A 14,479-nucleotide genomic window follows, 5' to 3' on the forward strand; every position below is an offset into this window, starting at 1 on the left:
TTCTTTTTATAATAAGCGGATTTTTAATACCTTTATTATGTCAAGACGTAGTGTGAGTATACGTGAATTTTGCAAAGACTGAGTATGGTAAAGAATTCCACATTCACGTAGTACGGCTAAAGAACGAATCTCTGTTCTTAACTGATGACCATTCCTGGAGTCGTAGCCGTACGGTTGATTTGCTTAAAGGAAGGAATGCAACTGGCTATTTCTTTAGAAGGGGAGAAAAACTTCTTGTATTGCCTTAGGAACCCTTAACAACTGGCGTGATTGTTGGCGTATGGGACCCTTCCAAAGGATAGTTAGAATTTCGAGGTTTTCAATCTTCTTGGTGGACTAGTGGCACTCATGAATAGTCGTAAAGTGGTAAATTGTGTTCAGAATGAATGAGCTTAGCAAACGTTGCGTTGAAGATTCACATCCAAAGAGCAGAATTTTGAATCTCAAGACGAATATGAAAAACTAAGGGTACTATCATCAGGAGATCGTTATTAAAAAGGAGAAAAGTATCGGAGATAGAACAGAGCTTTGGGACACACCAGCATTTATTTTATGTTTCTAAGACTTAATCCCACTTATGTCTTGTGTTGTTATCACCTTACATAGCTCAAGGTGCCGTGTTCTCTACTCTGTACATTTATGTGCTGAGTAGCGTGTAATGTACTGTAAATTCTATTAAAGAGAGGTTCGTCAAAATCAGCACGTATTTTCATTAAAATAACCTGATGAAAAACTCTATTAAATGCTTTTGAAATATCATGTGAAATAATTTTTTTTTTTTAAACTATGTAAAGATTTTTTAACTGTTCTATGAGCTAAAAATATCAGGTTACCGGTGGGCTTATTAGTTTGATTGCCGTACTGCAGGTTATTAAGAAGCATTCTGCCTTCTTCCTCTTTAGCTGGTAGTTAATCAGCGTTTCCATCTTGGAAAGGATAAACCTAAGTGCGACCATTCGATAATATTTAAATGTCATTTTCCATTTACTCGGAACAAGACCTGAAGAGAAGAATGGATAACAAAGCTCATTTAGTGGTTTTGCCAGCTTTGACAAACAACTCTTCAAAACAATAGCTGGGATACCATCAGGTTCAGCGGGATTATGTATGTTGAGATCTTTTAAGACTTTGGCTACTGCATTAGTGCGAGGAAATTCATATATTTGGGCCGCATATGGACGTTTCAGACCTTTCTTGTTTTGAAATGTTTCCATTTTTTCTTAGTTAGGTTAACTTTATAACAACCAAAATTTACTTATTGAAATTTACTCTGATAACCTTGTTGAAACTCAAGTCAAACGATTTTCTTTGGGGCTGATGCTCTTAACTCTTTTTGAGATGTCATTCCCAAAAAAATTAAACTTGTTATCATATGTATCTGCTAAGTCAACATCACAGTCAAAGTTTATAAAATTTACAGGAAAAATGTTTACCATATTTCAGTCCCAGTTCGCAAATAAAATGTATCTTTGGTTCATAGGTCATGTCGTAAAGTAACTTCTTGTGTGAGTCGCTCGAAAACAACTTAAAGTATTGACTCCGAGTTGCCTTAAGTGTGTTAGTGTAAAGGAAAAACCAGGTTTGGTGATTCTTTTGAATAAGGCATTCAACAAACGACATTTCACTGTCAACTCTATAAGATGAAATAACTTTAAAGACCTTTTCAAATCTTACATAAATAATATCAGACATTGTTTAACTGTATTTTGTGTGCTTCCCAATAGTTTGTAATCGAATATTGTTCAAAACCAAATTTTCTAGAATTTAAACATATATAAACATATAAATTAAGTATGTGCATTTTACATTTACATTCACTAACTACACAACAATTCTAATAAATATTTCTGAAAGTCCAAAATCCCAAACACAACTATAACAAGTTTACTCACTTAAGTTAAGTTTTCCTGCAAAATTTATTTCCCTTATTCATTCAAAAGCTTGCAGAAGATGGCTTAGCAGAAAAACAAAAACAAATCAAAATAAAAATATACATTTTCTATCTCGAGAATTTCTGGTTCTTTAATAATCAAGAATTCAAGTCATTTTTCATTTGATATTATCATTCTCGCACAAGAACAAAACTTCATTTCTCTAACTTATTTTCTTTATAATATTCCGATATTGCTTCCGGTAAATTTTGTAACTTCTATTGGCAAAGAATTAATTTCAAATTTTGCATTGGAACGTCTTTATATCTGCTCGTATATAAGAGTATAAAGGAGTATTTCTATATATTTGACAGAACATTGAAAACTTCGTCTTCTGTGTCTTCGTTTTTCGTTTTTCGTCTTCGTCGTTTTCGTTTCCAACTTCAACACAAAACATCAAATTCTTCTAAATTTTCTTCCTAACTAACTTTTCCTCATTTAGAATAGAGCAAAACTTTCAAAATGTTCATCTTCTTCTGCAAAACGAAGTGGATAACAGTGACAGAAGCATATCGTGTCTTGTGCAGGGTGTCATATCGTCAGTCGTTGCATCCTGCGTCTTGCCTTGTTACCGCTGCCGTTGCGTTGCCACTGTCTGACTTTAATAAGTCCAAAACTAAAAGTACAACACCATATACAGCATAGCAAACCATCATCATCATCAGCTTTCAGCTTTTCGTTTCTAGCTTCTATAAACTGACTATAACTACATATATCCCTTTGGCCATAATAACTCATAACTCGCATAAATGCGAGAGTAAATTTAGCATGTTTTCCCTCGGCTAACAATCAACTCTTTTCCCCAGTTATTTGATAGCATTCCAGTTGCACAAATTTACATCAAGACCAGGAACAAATGAGTAAATCAGGAGGAGGAGGGCGAGGTTTTCGGAGTCAGATAAAGTGAGATGAATCCATAAGCACACCCTTTTCTGCTTAACAGTCGATTCTCAAACCCACCACCTTCCCATTCTTCCTCACTTTAACCCCTTCTCCCCATTACCCATTATTACCCCTTCCAATGCCAAAAATGCATCAACTAAGGGTATGTGTTCAAAATACTTTTGACTGACCTACATATCCTTCGATTTGAATCCATTGTGAGCGCATCCAAGCTTCTGTGTTATGGGCATGCCTTTATCCTTATATTCTAATGTGTCTAGCTCGACACGAATTTCATAAGTCCATAATGTCTGACGTTTGATTATGTCATGGTTCTTCTTCTTCTTCCTCTTGTGAATATAGTGCGGCAGCTTTATGCGTTTTATCTGTGTTCATGCATCATGCGAATGCACATTCTCATCCTTTATCTACGAACCAAGAAACAAACATAACCAACACCGATGATGACGACGACACTTGACTCAACACAGTAGTTCATGGAAGAGATATGATTGCTTGGATGCAAAACCTCGTGTCTGGCTGTGGGTCTATCTTGGGTCTTGGTTTATGTCGAGGGAGCCAAAAATATTGATGGTATAGTTGTTGAGTTTTATGGATTTTCAAAATTATTATTCACCCGAAGAATATAATTTCTGTGCGAACATTTTTCATTCCACTCGGTGAGGGGGGTATATGGGTTTCGTACGCTCGAGAAACTACATCAAGGTCTCAATGACTGACGACGACGATATGACGAACGCCGAGCAACGATGACCGACGACGTTTGGCGTATTATGTTGGAATAACCACAAAAACCAAGAAAACATAAAACCATTTTAGCTGAATATCTTTGTTGTTCTTAGAATTGGGGGAAAATTTGTCTATACACAAAAAAGAGATAAGATAAGGCATGTGGCAAGTTTGGAGTTTTTTGAGAAATACATAAAATCATTAAAATCTATATATGCACATTGTACATGAGCTAATAGTTTTGCATAGAGTTTTGACCTAAGGCAGTTGGATCTGATGTATTTGTGTGTAGATTTTGGTACACGTGCATATTGCACAAGCTCCAGAGATAAAGATGATCATATTGTTTTTGGCTTTTATGCGTTTCCTTAAAATTAGAACATATTTCAAAAACGTTTTCTCTGAGATAAAAGATTTTAATTATTAAACAAGGTTCTGTTGTAGTCTATTCTGCTAAAAATAAGGCTCTGGGAGTTACTTGAAAGTTGATAAATTTCAAAGTTAAAAAAAAAGTGATACAAATTTTTAGGGAAATGAAAAAAATTGCTTAGTTTAAAAATTAGAAAAACAAATTTTAAAAATAAGAAATTGGTGGAATTTTAAATTTTATCAAATAACATTTAAAAGTTGACAATCGAAATAAGGACGTGTATTACATGTTAAGTTTAGAATTCAGGCTGCCTCCTATATCAATAATACATTTTCAAGGAACCCCGAGACGGATCTACCGCACCAAGCAATAATTTTTTAAATGACTAAGGTGTCCCTAATTCGAAATTTGTCTATCTTATCAAATTTTCAAAAGGCACCCCTTAAAAAATGCTAAAAACATCAAAAATAGTTTTTTTAAGACTACGTTAAAACTCAAAATATCTCTTAACAAAGTTATATCTCCTCTAGATATAATTTAAATCATTTAAGTAGCTTAATTAAACCTTGAATTGTTTCACATATAAATGAATAAATACTAAGTACAAGTTAAAGAAACGGGCCGGAAAGAGTATATGTATTTTATATTAGAATCACTTGTTCAACGTACACACATTATACCTATATAGGTATTACGTAACGTACAACCTCTGCAACTACTGCTTACGTGTCACTACGTAACTTTAATCCCAAACGCATAACAGCCCGACTGTAAACTACACATGAATAGCAATTTATTGTACCTGTTCGCATGCTTGTTTTTTTATCTTTAACGAACAAATTAAACTGAACGTAATAACTCCATGTTTATGCTGAAAACTTGTAGGAAAGAAGGATTGTGATTGGATTGTAGTAAGTACCTTTTAACTACCAATAACATTCTCTCTTTATCATCATAAACATGTCCTAACTATTCTTTATCCGTTTTAGACACGTACCACACAACCAATATGCGATCGCTTTACAATTTAAACATTCATGTTCTGCCTCTTTCTTATCTTCAGATAATTTATTTTCCATCCTTTTTCTTCTAATATGCAAGCTAAATAAAGCTATCCAAAGAAAAAAGCTTTGAACGAACTAGTTGAATGCACAAACAATTGTTTTCGTTCAGTATGCTTACGAGTTTATTTCATTTCCGGGATGAGTTGTCCTAGGATGAGTTGTATCTTAGAATGAAACTAGGTTACCGACAAAAAATGGTGTGTATATAAGATAAGTTCATTCAAATACACAAACCATTTCCCTTAACATAATATTTTCAGAGTATTTCATATTTTTATTATAATAAAAAGTTGAAGTTTTTTCAACAAATTATAAATTCATATTCAATAAAATACAATTAGCATAGTCTACGGACATTTTTTAAACAGACTCCTTGCAAACAGGAGCAAGTTCCGACCCAGTCGTGCATTTTATTTTGAATGCATTTCCATTTTTTAAACAGAAAAGCATCGATTTTTGTATAGGTTTTTATTTTCTATAAAAATACTAACAATTGAATTTTTCTACGACCTTTGCTTCATGTTAAAAAAAAATAATATTTAAAATAAGACACAATTAGTTTAAAGTCCATGTCTTTGATTGTTTTCGAGAATTTTGAGTCGTTAATCAGTAGTATTTTTTTAAAGGTTTTTATTTAAAAAAAACTTCTTCTTAAAATTTCACCAGATGTCAAAGAAAATGTTATTCTGTAATGCATAAAATCATTTTTGATTTTAACAGTTTGTCATTTTTATTTTGACTTGTAAGAAAACCGTCAATCGATTTTTTTCGAATGTACCACTTTGATATTGCGTCACATTATGTAATATAAAATTTAACAGAAGTCTCTATTGCTCATGTTTCTTTAAATTTCTATAGTGAAAAAACCATCCACTTAAATTTTTTTAAGTCATCTTACGATGTTATTATCTGTAATTTGAAGTAGGTAAATCTGCTGGTTCTTGAGATATAGACAACAAAAATGGCAACGTACAAACTCTTAAAACCTTTTATATTGGTTCTAGGGACATTTAAACGTTGATAAATTTCAATTTCAATTTCAATCAATTTCCAATGTAAAGTTAGTTACCAGACAAAGTTTGTATGAATAGCAGAACTAAGGAGTTGTATGCTATAAATTACCTGAAACGTTTTTTACGTACAAAATACCGTTTAGGCACTTAATGCTCGCAGAAAAAAAAGTGTCTTAAGTTATTTAGTAGGACACTTCATGATCTACATGATGATGTTCATTTTTGGCTCAATGAGTATGGAAACACACACAATCCAATATTGAATATTTGGTGCAGTATAGAAAAGGGCTATCGCACTTAAATTTCTTGAAAATGACGACACCATTAAAAGCCCCAGGAACTATAATCCAAGCTCCGTTTATCAACTTATTTTCTTAAAAAACTGCCTAGACTTCGACAAATATCGATATTTTCTGGCTGAGATTCGAAAAAAAAACGAAACGTGCCAGACAATTGATTTTAAAGGTAATACGGTGTAAAAGTAATATTTTGCCTTTATTAAAATCACCAAAACAACAATGACCCTATATATTGAAAAGAGTCTTTCACTTGTGTTAACTCATATTGACGTATATGACGGCCAACAAGCATTAAGAAGATTAATTTGAACACTCAATTGTTTTGCGTATTGTTTCGCTTTAAAGTTGAATTAAATCTGGGAAAATTGCCAACCTTTGAGAAGAAAACGTTACCTTAAAATTAAATACCCCTTTTCCAAAGAACAGATTCTAATTAAGGTTAGAATTATTATTAATTCAAAGGCAAATGGTCATCAATTTTAGGATTTCACAATGGTAGTTCCTAAAATACCATATGATATCTAAAGGTACATTAAATACATAACCCTTTGTTGTTAACATTAAACCTCAATGCATTTCTCATTATAAACGTACGTACATCCAAAGGATGTGGTCAATGCAGACGTCTAAAGCCAAGCCGCAAATCACATATATCCCTCGCTGAATCGTCGTTAAATCAAATAGACAAACCACATTAACTTGATTGCTGCAGTGAAGTTGTTGAAAGGCCTAACACTAAACCGCAATACCATTATTCTTGGTCTGCACTAGCTACTCATATTAATATAAATATATCTCTCTCTAGGTTTCCGTTGAAAATCTCCATTCTAACGTCATCTATTCCACAAAATTCCCTTTCTTAAGGTTAATTACAAAATAATTTCCTGCTGCAAAATACTTCATCAATTTGAATCCCGCAGTGTATTAAATCTTTTGTTGCTGCGGTAGCCCTCAACAAGTGTGAAAAGCTAAAAGGCTCACTTCTTTAATATGAAATTTAAAAAACAGCAAAAGAAAATCACTTGTTTTTGTTGTAGATGAGGCAAAATCAAGAACCCACAGCTTGGCCTTTTATATAGAAATTTCGATATACCTATAGAGTCGAAGCTTGAAGCAATATCCTTCTCTCTTGTGATGTCCGACCTGATTTAAATTGATTGCATTTTAATTGAACCCATTCACCCCACTTTTGTATTTTCTTTTTTTTTTTGTTAGTTTATGGAAAAGTGCAGAAAAAATGCGCCATGTTGTAAAAACAGCTCAAACAAAAAAAAAACAAAATCCACACAAAACGAAAAGAACGAAGAATTTCTTACCCCAGAAAGATCCTTATAATCGAGTTATCCTTACGAGAGTAAATTGAATTTCTACAGAATTTTTTTTAAACATTTAATCATAATTTATCCCTCGTTTTCATGGCACGAGTTTATATATAATTTTTTCCCTCTTATTTTCCAGATTCAACTTATCGCACACACTCATATTGATGAGCAAATCCATCATAGTAGGCGCCATCATAGAACCAGCACTCAGGACATTGGACATCCTAAGCAGCTCACATCGTCGTAGATAGAAAACCGATTCTATTAAGTAGCATTTTATTATTTTTTTTACGAAAAGGACCTTTAAGGACATTTAATATTAAATCCAAACAAAATGAAAAACGACGTCGTACGGTGGACTCCTTCGTCGTCCTTACAACACAATTCAGCTAATATGACTGTGATCGAAAGCGAAACAGCATTATCAGAGAGGACGACTGCATCAAATTCAAGCAGCTCAATAGTTAAGCATCACAAAAGTCCTCGACGGAAGATAATATCCTTGTCGTCTTTGTCTTCGTCTTCGTCTTCGTTTTCGTCGTCCTATTTTCCCTCAACTTTAATGACTAACAACTCCTCCTCCTCTTCCTCAACCAACAATAACAACACAAATAGCAAAATCTTAACGAATTGTGATAATATGCAGCTTGCTGTATCAAAACTTACTACAACAACAACAAGTACAGCAGCAACAAGTAAAAAATCGTGGTGGCAATCCCGACGACTTACAGAACCGAGCCGGTCATCATCATCATCATCAACGATTTTTCTAAGACCTCGAGCTTTTTTCGTAGATAAACGGACTGATTTCACAAAATTCTTAGTTTTATTCCTGCAAATAAGTGTTGTATTGTGTTTGTGTAGCTCGAATGTTGGCGTTGTGGCCGACGATAGTGAATTAGAGGCAAATCCATCGACGCCAGGTGGACATTTTACGCATACGTGGGCTGTTCATGTGCCGGATGGTGAGAAGGACGGATTAGCTGATCGGGTGGCCAGCGATCATGGTTTCATCAATTTAGGAAAGGTAAGTCATACAATTTTGTTTTTTTTTTGTTGACATTGTATACAATTTTAAGATGCTTATTACTTCATGGCTCTTGCTAAGCTGTCTTAGCTATTGTTTCAGGTTTTCAACACCTCCAATAATATTTTAAACTGTTTTCGGAGATTTTTGCTTCGGTGTTATCAAGACTTCCATCCCACTTCTGGTGCTTTCTCCTTTTCTTAAGTGAAGCCTGTTGTTTGTTTTGCTTTTTTTCCTAACAGCTTCCGAGTACCCGTGGCATGATGGTTAGTGCGTTGGATTTGCCAGGGGTCTTAAGTTTGATCCCTGCCTATGCCATCTAAAGTTTCTGTTACGGGTACTGCCTCTTGCTAGGAATTGACAAATTCTCCAAGAGTAATTCTTGTCATGAAAAAGTGCTTTTTCAAATTAGCCGTTAGGATTCGGCTTAAAAAAACTGTAGGTCCCCTCCATCCCTGACAACAGTACTCGGATACAGGAATGGTTGAGAGTTGTTAGTCACTAGACCCTAATTCTCAACGGACTGTTGCGCCACCCAAATAAGGAATTAATTATTCCGAGCTGCTTTCTCAGCTGCACGTGGATGTATTATTCTTGTCTACACCAGCTAGGCTAAATTTTTTATCTCAATATGTATGATTCGTTGTTCCGCCTAGAAAAACACAGTTCATTAGTAGTTCGCAGTATTTCCTCTAATTGCTTGCTTGATAAATTAATTTCATTGTTTCAAATCAGTTGCACTGGAATTTGACACCTGTCAAACTCAGCTGACATTTGAAGTTTCAGAATATTAGCTAAATGCTTGCAATTTAAAACAATGGAATGCCTTGCAATTGAACGTAAAAATTAATAAAACTTACTAGAAGAGTGGTGATTCAACCTTAACCATTTTTCACGATACGGTTTTAGTCGTCATAATTAAGCAGCTTGGGAAGGTATCGATGAAATTATGATTAAATTTGAAGAGATTTAAAGCGCTACTCATATCATAAGGCCTGTGAATTGTCGTAATGCAAACTTAGTCGTAAAAATTGGTGCTGCAAGAAAAAGTGTTACTGATGATCCCAACTCATCCATTTTCCGATGTTCGCTGAAATTGAACTTGTTGTCCAACAAAAAAATGCAGTTGATTGAAAGGACATTATGTACCTCTCACAACTAGAATGGCCTTCATGTAATGTTGAAATGTCTTTTGTACACATACATTTCGCATCTCTCAAACTCAGAAGTTCCTCAAGAGAATCACTTTGGTCCTTCGATATTTGTCTTAACTATTAACAACGTTATAAATGCCATTGATAATTCAACTGCCTCTGATCTTGTCATTTCATACGTAGTGACACAAACTTTTTTAGAACTTGAAGTTTGCTTAATGCCAATTAATAATATCACAACTTCCCTCCTGTACTTACAGTCTGCTCTACGTTAACATTAAATCAATTTGTTCTTTTCACAATCTAGGAGTTATTTGCGACATCCAGTTAAGTTAAGTCAAGACCGATTTGATCATATCTTAAAAAAAGTAACTCTAAACAAACCATCCCTTGGTTTCATCAAACCTTCTTTGAATACGCTAATCAAGTTTGGTTTCAAACATCTAGAATTTCACTCTCAAAGAATCGAATTTGTGCAACGCAGATTTCTTTGATTTGCATTCCGTGGTTGTCCTTAAAGTTATTATATATTTATTGCAACGTATGAAGGACCTTTCGAAAACGCCGCAAAGACACTGATATTCTCTTTCAAAACCAACTTTTGAATGTACCATAGACTTACCATTTCTCCTAAAAATGATTTTCATTTGTACTAATCTGCGGAACGAATGTCAGACATACCCGTTTGTTTCATCTTCAAATTACGACCATTTTGAATCTTTTAAAAGAATATTGTGCAGAGCTTACAACTCATATTGCCTTTGACTTCTAGATCAGAAACAAATTCCATAACGCGCTCCAATTTATTTTTGTTTTTAATTATATTTTCGACCAAAATGTTTTTGATTTGCCTTCGGGACCATTTCTATACATACAAAAATATTCTAGTTTTAAGCTTTTTTGTGAAATAAGCTTGAATTAAACTCCCAAAAGTAAAGGTTTATTGAGATTTCAGTATAGATTAAAACGAATTAATTTAATATATCATTTAATCTCACTTATGTATACCCTCACACACATGTATAATCTATACTTATATTAAATTGTAGAAGAAAGTTTGTTTGGGTATTTGTTTGCTTGTATGTTTGTTTGTTTGACCCTTCTTCACATCGCAACGGAGTAATATTTTGACATAATTTTTTGTGTCTAAGTAGTTATGGGGCTGGAGAGTGTTTTGAGCTACTTCTTACCGCGGCAAAAATATCTCATTCCCACTTTGTTCGAGCAAATCCACCAGTAACATTTATTATAAGATATTCGACATAATATTATGTAGCTATTTCTTCTTTATAACCTTAATTCGAAGCATATTATTAGGTGCTTCCTGCTTTTGCACCTATCGTCATTACCTTGTATTTATTCTTCTATTTGGTGTGTTAGGTACAGTCTACTTCCCTACTTAACTTTCTTTTAAAAATAGGAGATGGGGGGTTAAAAACCTGTAAACGATCCTTTCTTCTTCGTGTCACACAGCTTGGACGAGATATTATTAGTGGTAATATCATAACCGGAGTCGAAATAAAATACACTTCGTGTCACATGGACAGGGACAAGCTTTTTTCGTTTTTTATTAGCCGATATTCCTCAAACCCTAAGGTTCTTTTGAAAAACCCAAATGTGGAATGAATTAGGTATGTATAAGGTTCATATTGAAATCAACAATTTTTGCATTAAGTTGATAAATACAACCTTATGACAGTTTTTCCAAAGAAGGTCATAAAAGTATTTTTTTTGTGGCACTTGGGGACAACATCTAAATTTACCTGTAAGACCCTTTAAAGTAAAAAAATCCTACGCTTTAGGTAAATGCTGGTTTCATTAAAAGTATATAAACAATTGTTAGTAATGTGTGATGGCTCCTGATTTCTGAATTACTTAAAGCAACGTGTGGTGTATTAATTCATAGAGTGCTGTCAATTAATTGAGCGAAATTTGGGCCCAGCCCCATTTTATGGCTTCAATAATCTCTTCGGTTTTTTGATATTGCGCTTTTGTTGTCCGAGCGGTATGTATTGGGACATTATCTTGTTGAAAACTCCATCGTTGAGCACTAAATAATTCAGAAAAATGCGAAAAAGCTCGTTCCAGAATTGATTTTTAAGTGATTGCCGTCATTTGAGCTTTGAAAATCCAACCCCACGGTCGGTCCCGTAATAGATTATTGCTCCCAATACACCGCCTCCGTTGCTGTGCCGTTTTTCAAGATAGATGTTTTTTTTTTCGTGGAAAATTCCACGCGCGGTGTAAATCCATCAAGTCCGTACAAATTAATTTTTTTCATCGGAAAAGACGACGGTATGCCAACTACGGTTATTTGTTGCAAGATTAAGGAGAAGACAAGAGTTTTTTTGGTTCCGAGCAACAGTCGATTTATTAAAATTTACCCCAGCTTTTTGACTTGAATTTACTAATGGAATGCATTGAATTTGAAGCAGCTTTAACTCCTTTCCGCCTTTCCTGAAATAATGTGTTTTTCTTAGGGCCTTTGTGGTAGTTGTATACAACATTTGAAGTGGCTATAAAACGGATTCTTTTGCCGAAATCGCAGCAAGCTCGAATTATTACTTCTTGAATTCAATTAATTCAAACACTAAAAGTAAGTAAAAAAAGACGTGCTCCAATGCCCAGAATCTTTCCATTCGTTATCCCACATTAGTGACATTTTTTAATGAATCTTGCTTCACCTAAGCTAGTCTTTTCAAGTGAAAAACAGCAGAAGTAAAGGAATATTTTCCTTTCACAATATAGCCGTTCGGATTTGGCATAGAAGTGTAGGTCCCCTGCATTACTACTCGCTCACATGAATGGTTCAGAGTTGAAAGAGTTACTACGCCCTAGTTTTCTACGGATTGTTGCACTACTAATTTACATGTGAATATATCAACTGAAACTTAAACTATACTTTACTTTGCAATTTCATTTTTCTATAAAAACTGTCTATTTTTGAAATATCCAAAATACAGTGATTCTATGAAGGTACACCAAAACAACTTGTACAAAACACTTTCCATCGAAATTTTTAAAATCCTGCAATATTAGTGCAGTTGACTAATAAAATTTTGTATTGAAGCTTTGGAATTGTTTTTGCAACATTATAAAAGAAAACAAAATATATTTTCATTAAAATTCTCACAGGACGAGAAGAACGTGCAACCTAAACTGTATCCCGAGTGAAAATATACATTTATTTACTTAGTTAATATGCTAACATATAAAGTTGTATGCATATGACTTTTTTATTTTGTGCAATTATTTGATTGCTCGTTAAGGCTATAAATAAAGTTGAGAAAACTACAAATTTCTTTTTGTTTCTAGTTAGGATATTTTATACGATGTCATAAGCTATTGACATCAACTCGAAAGAGTAAACTTAAAAAATATAAAACTTGTGAGTCAACCATTTTCCAAAGAAAAATGTAATTTAAAAAATAAAAAACAACGAAGACTTAGCAAATATGAATGCGCTTTAATTAGGTTGTTTTTGCTAGTTAGGGTGTTTGCTGCTGAGTCAATTATTTTTTGTTTTCTATTTTAATAGTATAATTTTCTAAGCAACAGTCTGTTGCGTCGTGCGTCTGTCTGAGTAAAAAATCTGTCCTTGGTAAAATCTGATGTCAAACAGTCTTCCGGGAAAAGAATATTTAGTGAATTTTTATAGTTTAAATTTTTAATAGTCCATTATTAGTCCAGTAGTGTATTTTTATGTTAAAATACCAAAAGTTTTAAGGATGAGATTTTAACACGACACTGGGTTATCCAATATGGACTTGATAACTTCAGCCACTCATTTTGATGTTGATTCTGAATTTTTGTTATATTTTTGGCATAAACCAATGACTAAACGTAGCCCCAACATTTTATATTTCTAAAAGGCACTAAAAAGATGGCCAATTGACTCCCGTTTCTTGAGATCACTCACGCTCATCGAACTGACCCTTCAGTAAATCGATTGTAAGGTGTGATGTGTGGCACATGTCGTCCAAGTCCATATCTCTCAATTTGGGCTAAAAATGTTGATTACGTTGGAGGTTCACAATATAGTGTAGTGACGTGGTTACCACCGACGAAAAACAATTACCCAAAAAAGCCGTCGGCATGCAAACTGCACCAAATAGTTATATTTTGTGGATGAAGTGGTGAATTATAAAGCAAATGTAAATTTCACGCGACCAGTAACTGAATTTTTTTCTTATTGACAAACCTATTGAGCCAAAAATGAGCTTCGTCACTGAAGTATATTATGTCATGAAATGTTCATCCTCTTGGCGCATCTTCTCCAGAGCCCAATCTGAAAACATACGTCGCTTAAAACGTTCCATCGGCTTCAATTATTGAGTGAGCTTGATCTTTTTTGGGTGTTAACCAGGATTCTTTCGCAAAATATGCCTGATATGATCTTCGTGATGCAATTATTTTTGGCGAAAATTGTCCCGTCACATTTTCATGTTGTTCTTATTTTCAAAAAGAATAACAAGTTTTGTTGTGACTTTCCTTTATTGACCTATTCAGTTCCGATATCATTAATTCCTTAAGATGTATAGTTTTTAGAAAAAACAAACGAAACTTCACTTTCAGCCTTTTTGGGAATTCCTTGGGAAATATTTTTCCCTAGGAATTTTTCCTTTCCCGGGAGCAAGTTCCTACTATCGGGAATTCCCCACGGAATT

General features: G+C 33.9%; 1 protein-coding gene across 2 annotated transcripts in view; it reads left to right on the forward strand.

The window, feature by feature from the left end:
* The window catches only part of LOC129942321 (furin-like protease 1), a 705,779-nt gene that overhangs the window by 462,609 nt on the left and 228,691 nt on the right, over window positions 1-14,479 (forward strand). For both annotated transcript variants that reach the window (XM_056051194.1, XM_056051193.1), the window contains exon 3: window positions 7,768-8,658. In XM_056051194.1, the coding sequence (XP_055907169.1) occupies window positions 7,966-8,658 (693 nt within the window). In that variant the 5' untranslated portion in view covers window positions 7,768-7,965. The remainder of the gene's footprint in view (window positions 1-7,767; window positions 8,659-14,479) is intronic.

Source organism: Eupeodes corollae, chromosome 1, assembly GCF_945859685.1.
Source record: "Eupeodes corollae chromosome 1, idEupCoro1.1, whole genome shotgun sequence".
Taxonomy (NCBI): Eukaryota; Metazoa; Arthropoda; class Insecta; order Diptera; family Syrphidae; genus Eupeodes; species Eupeodes corollae.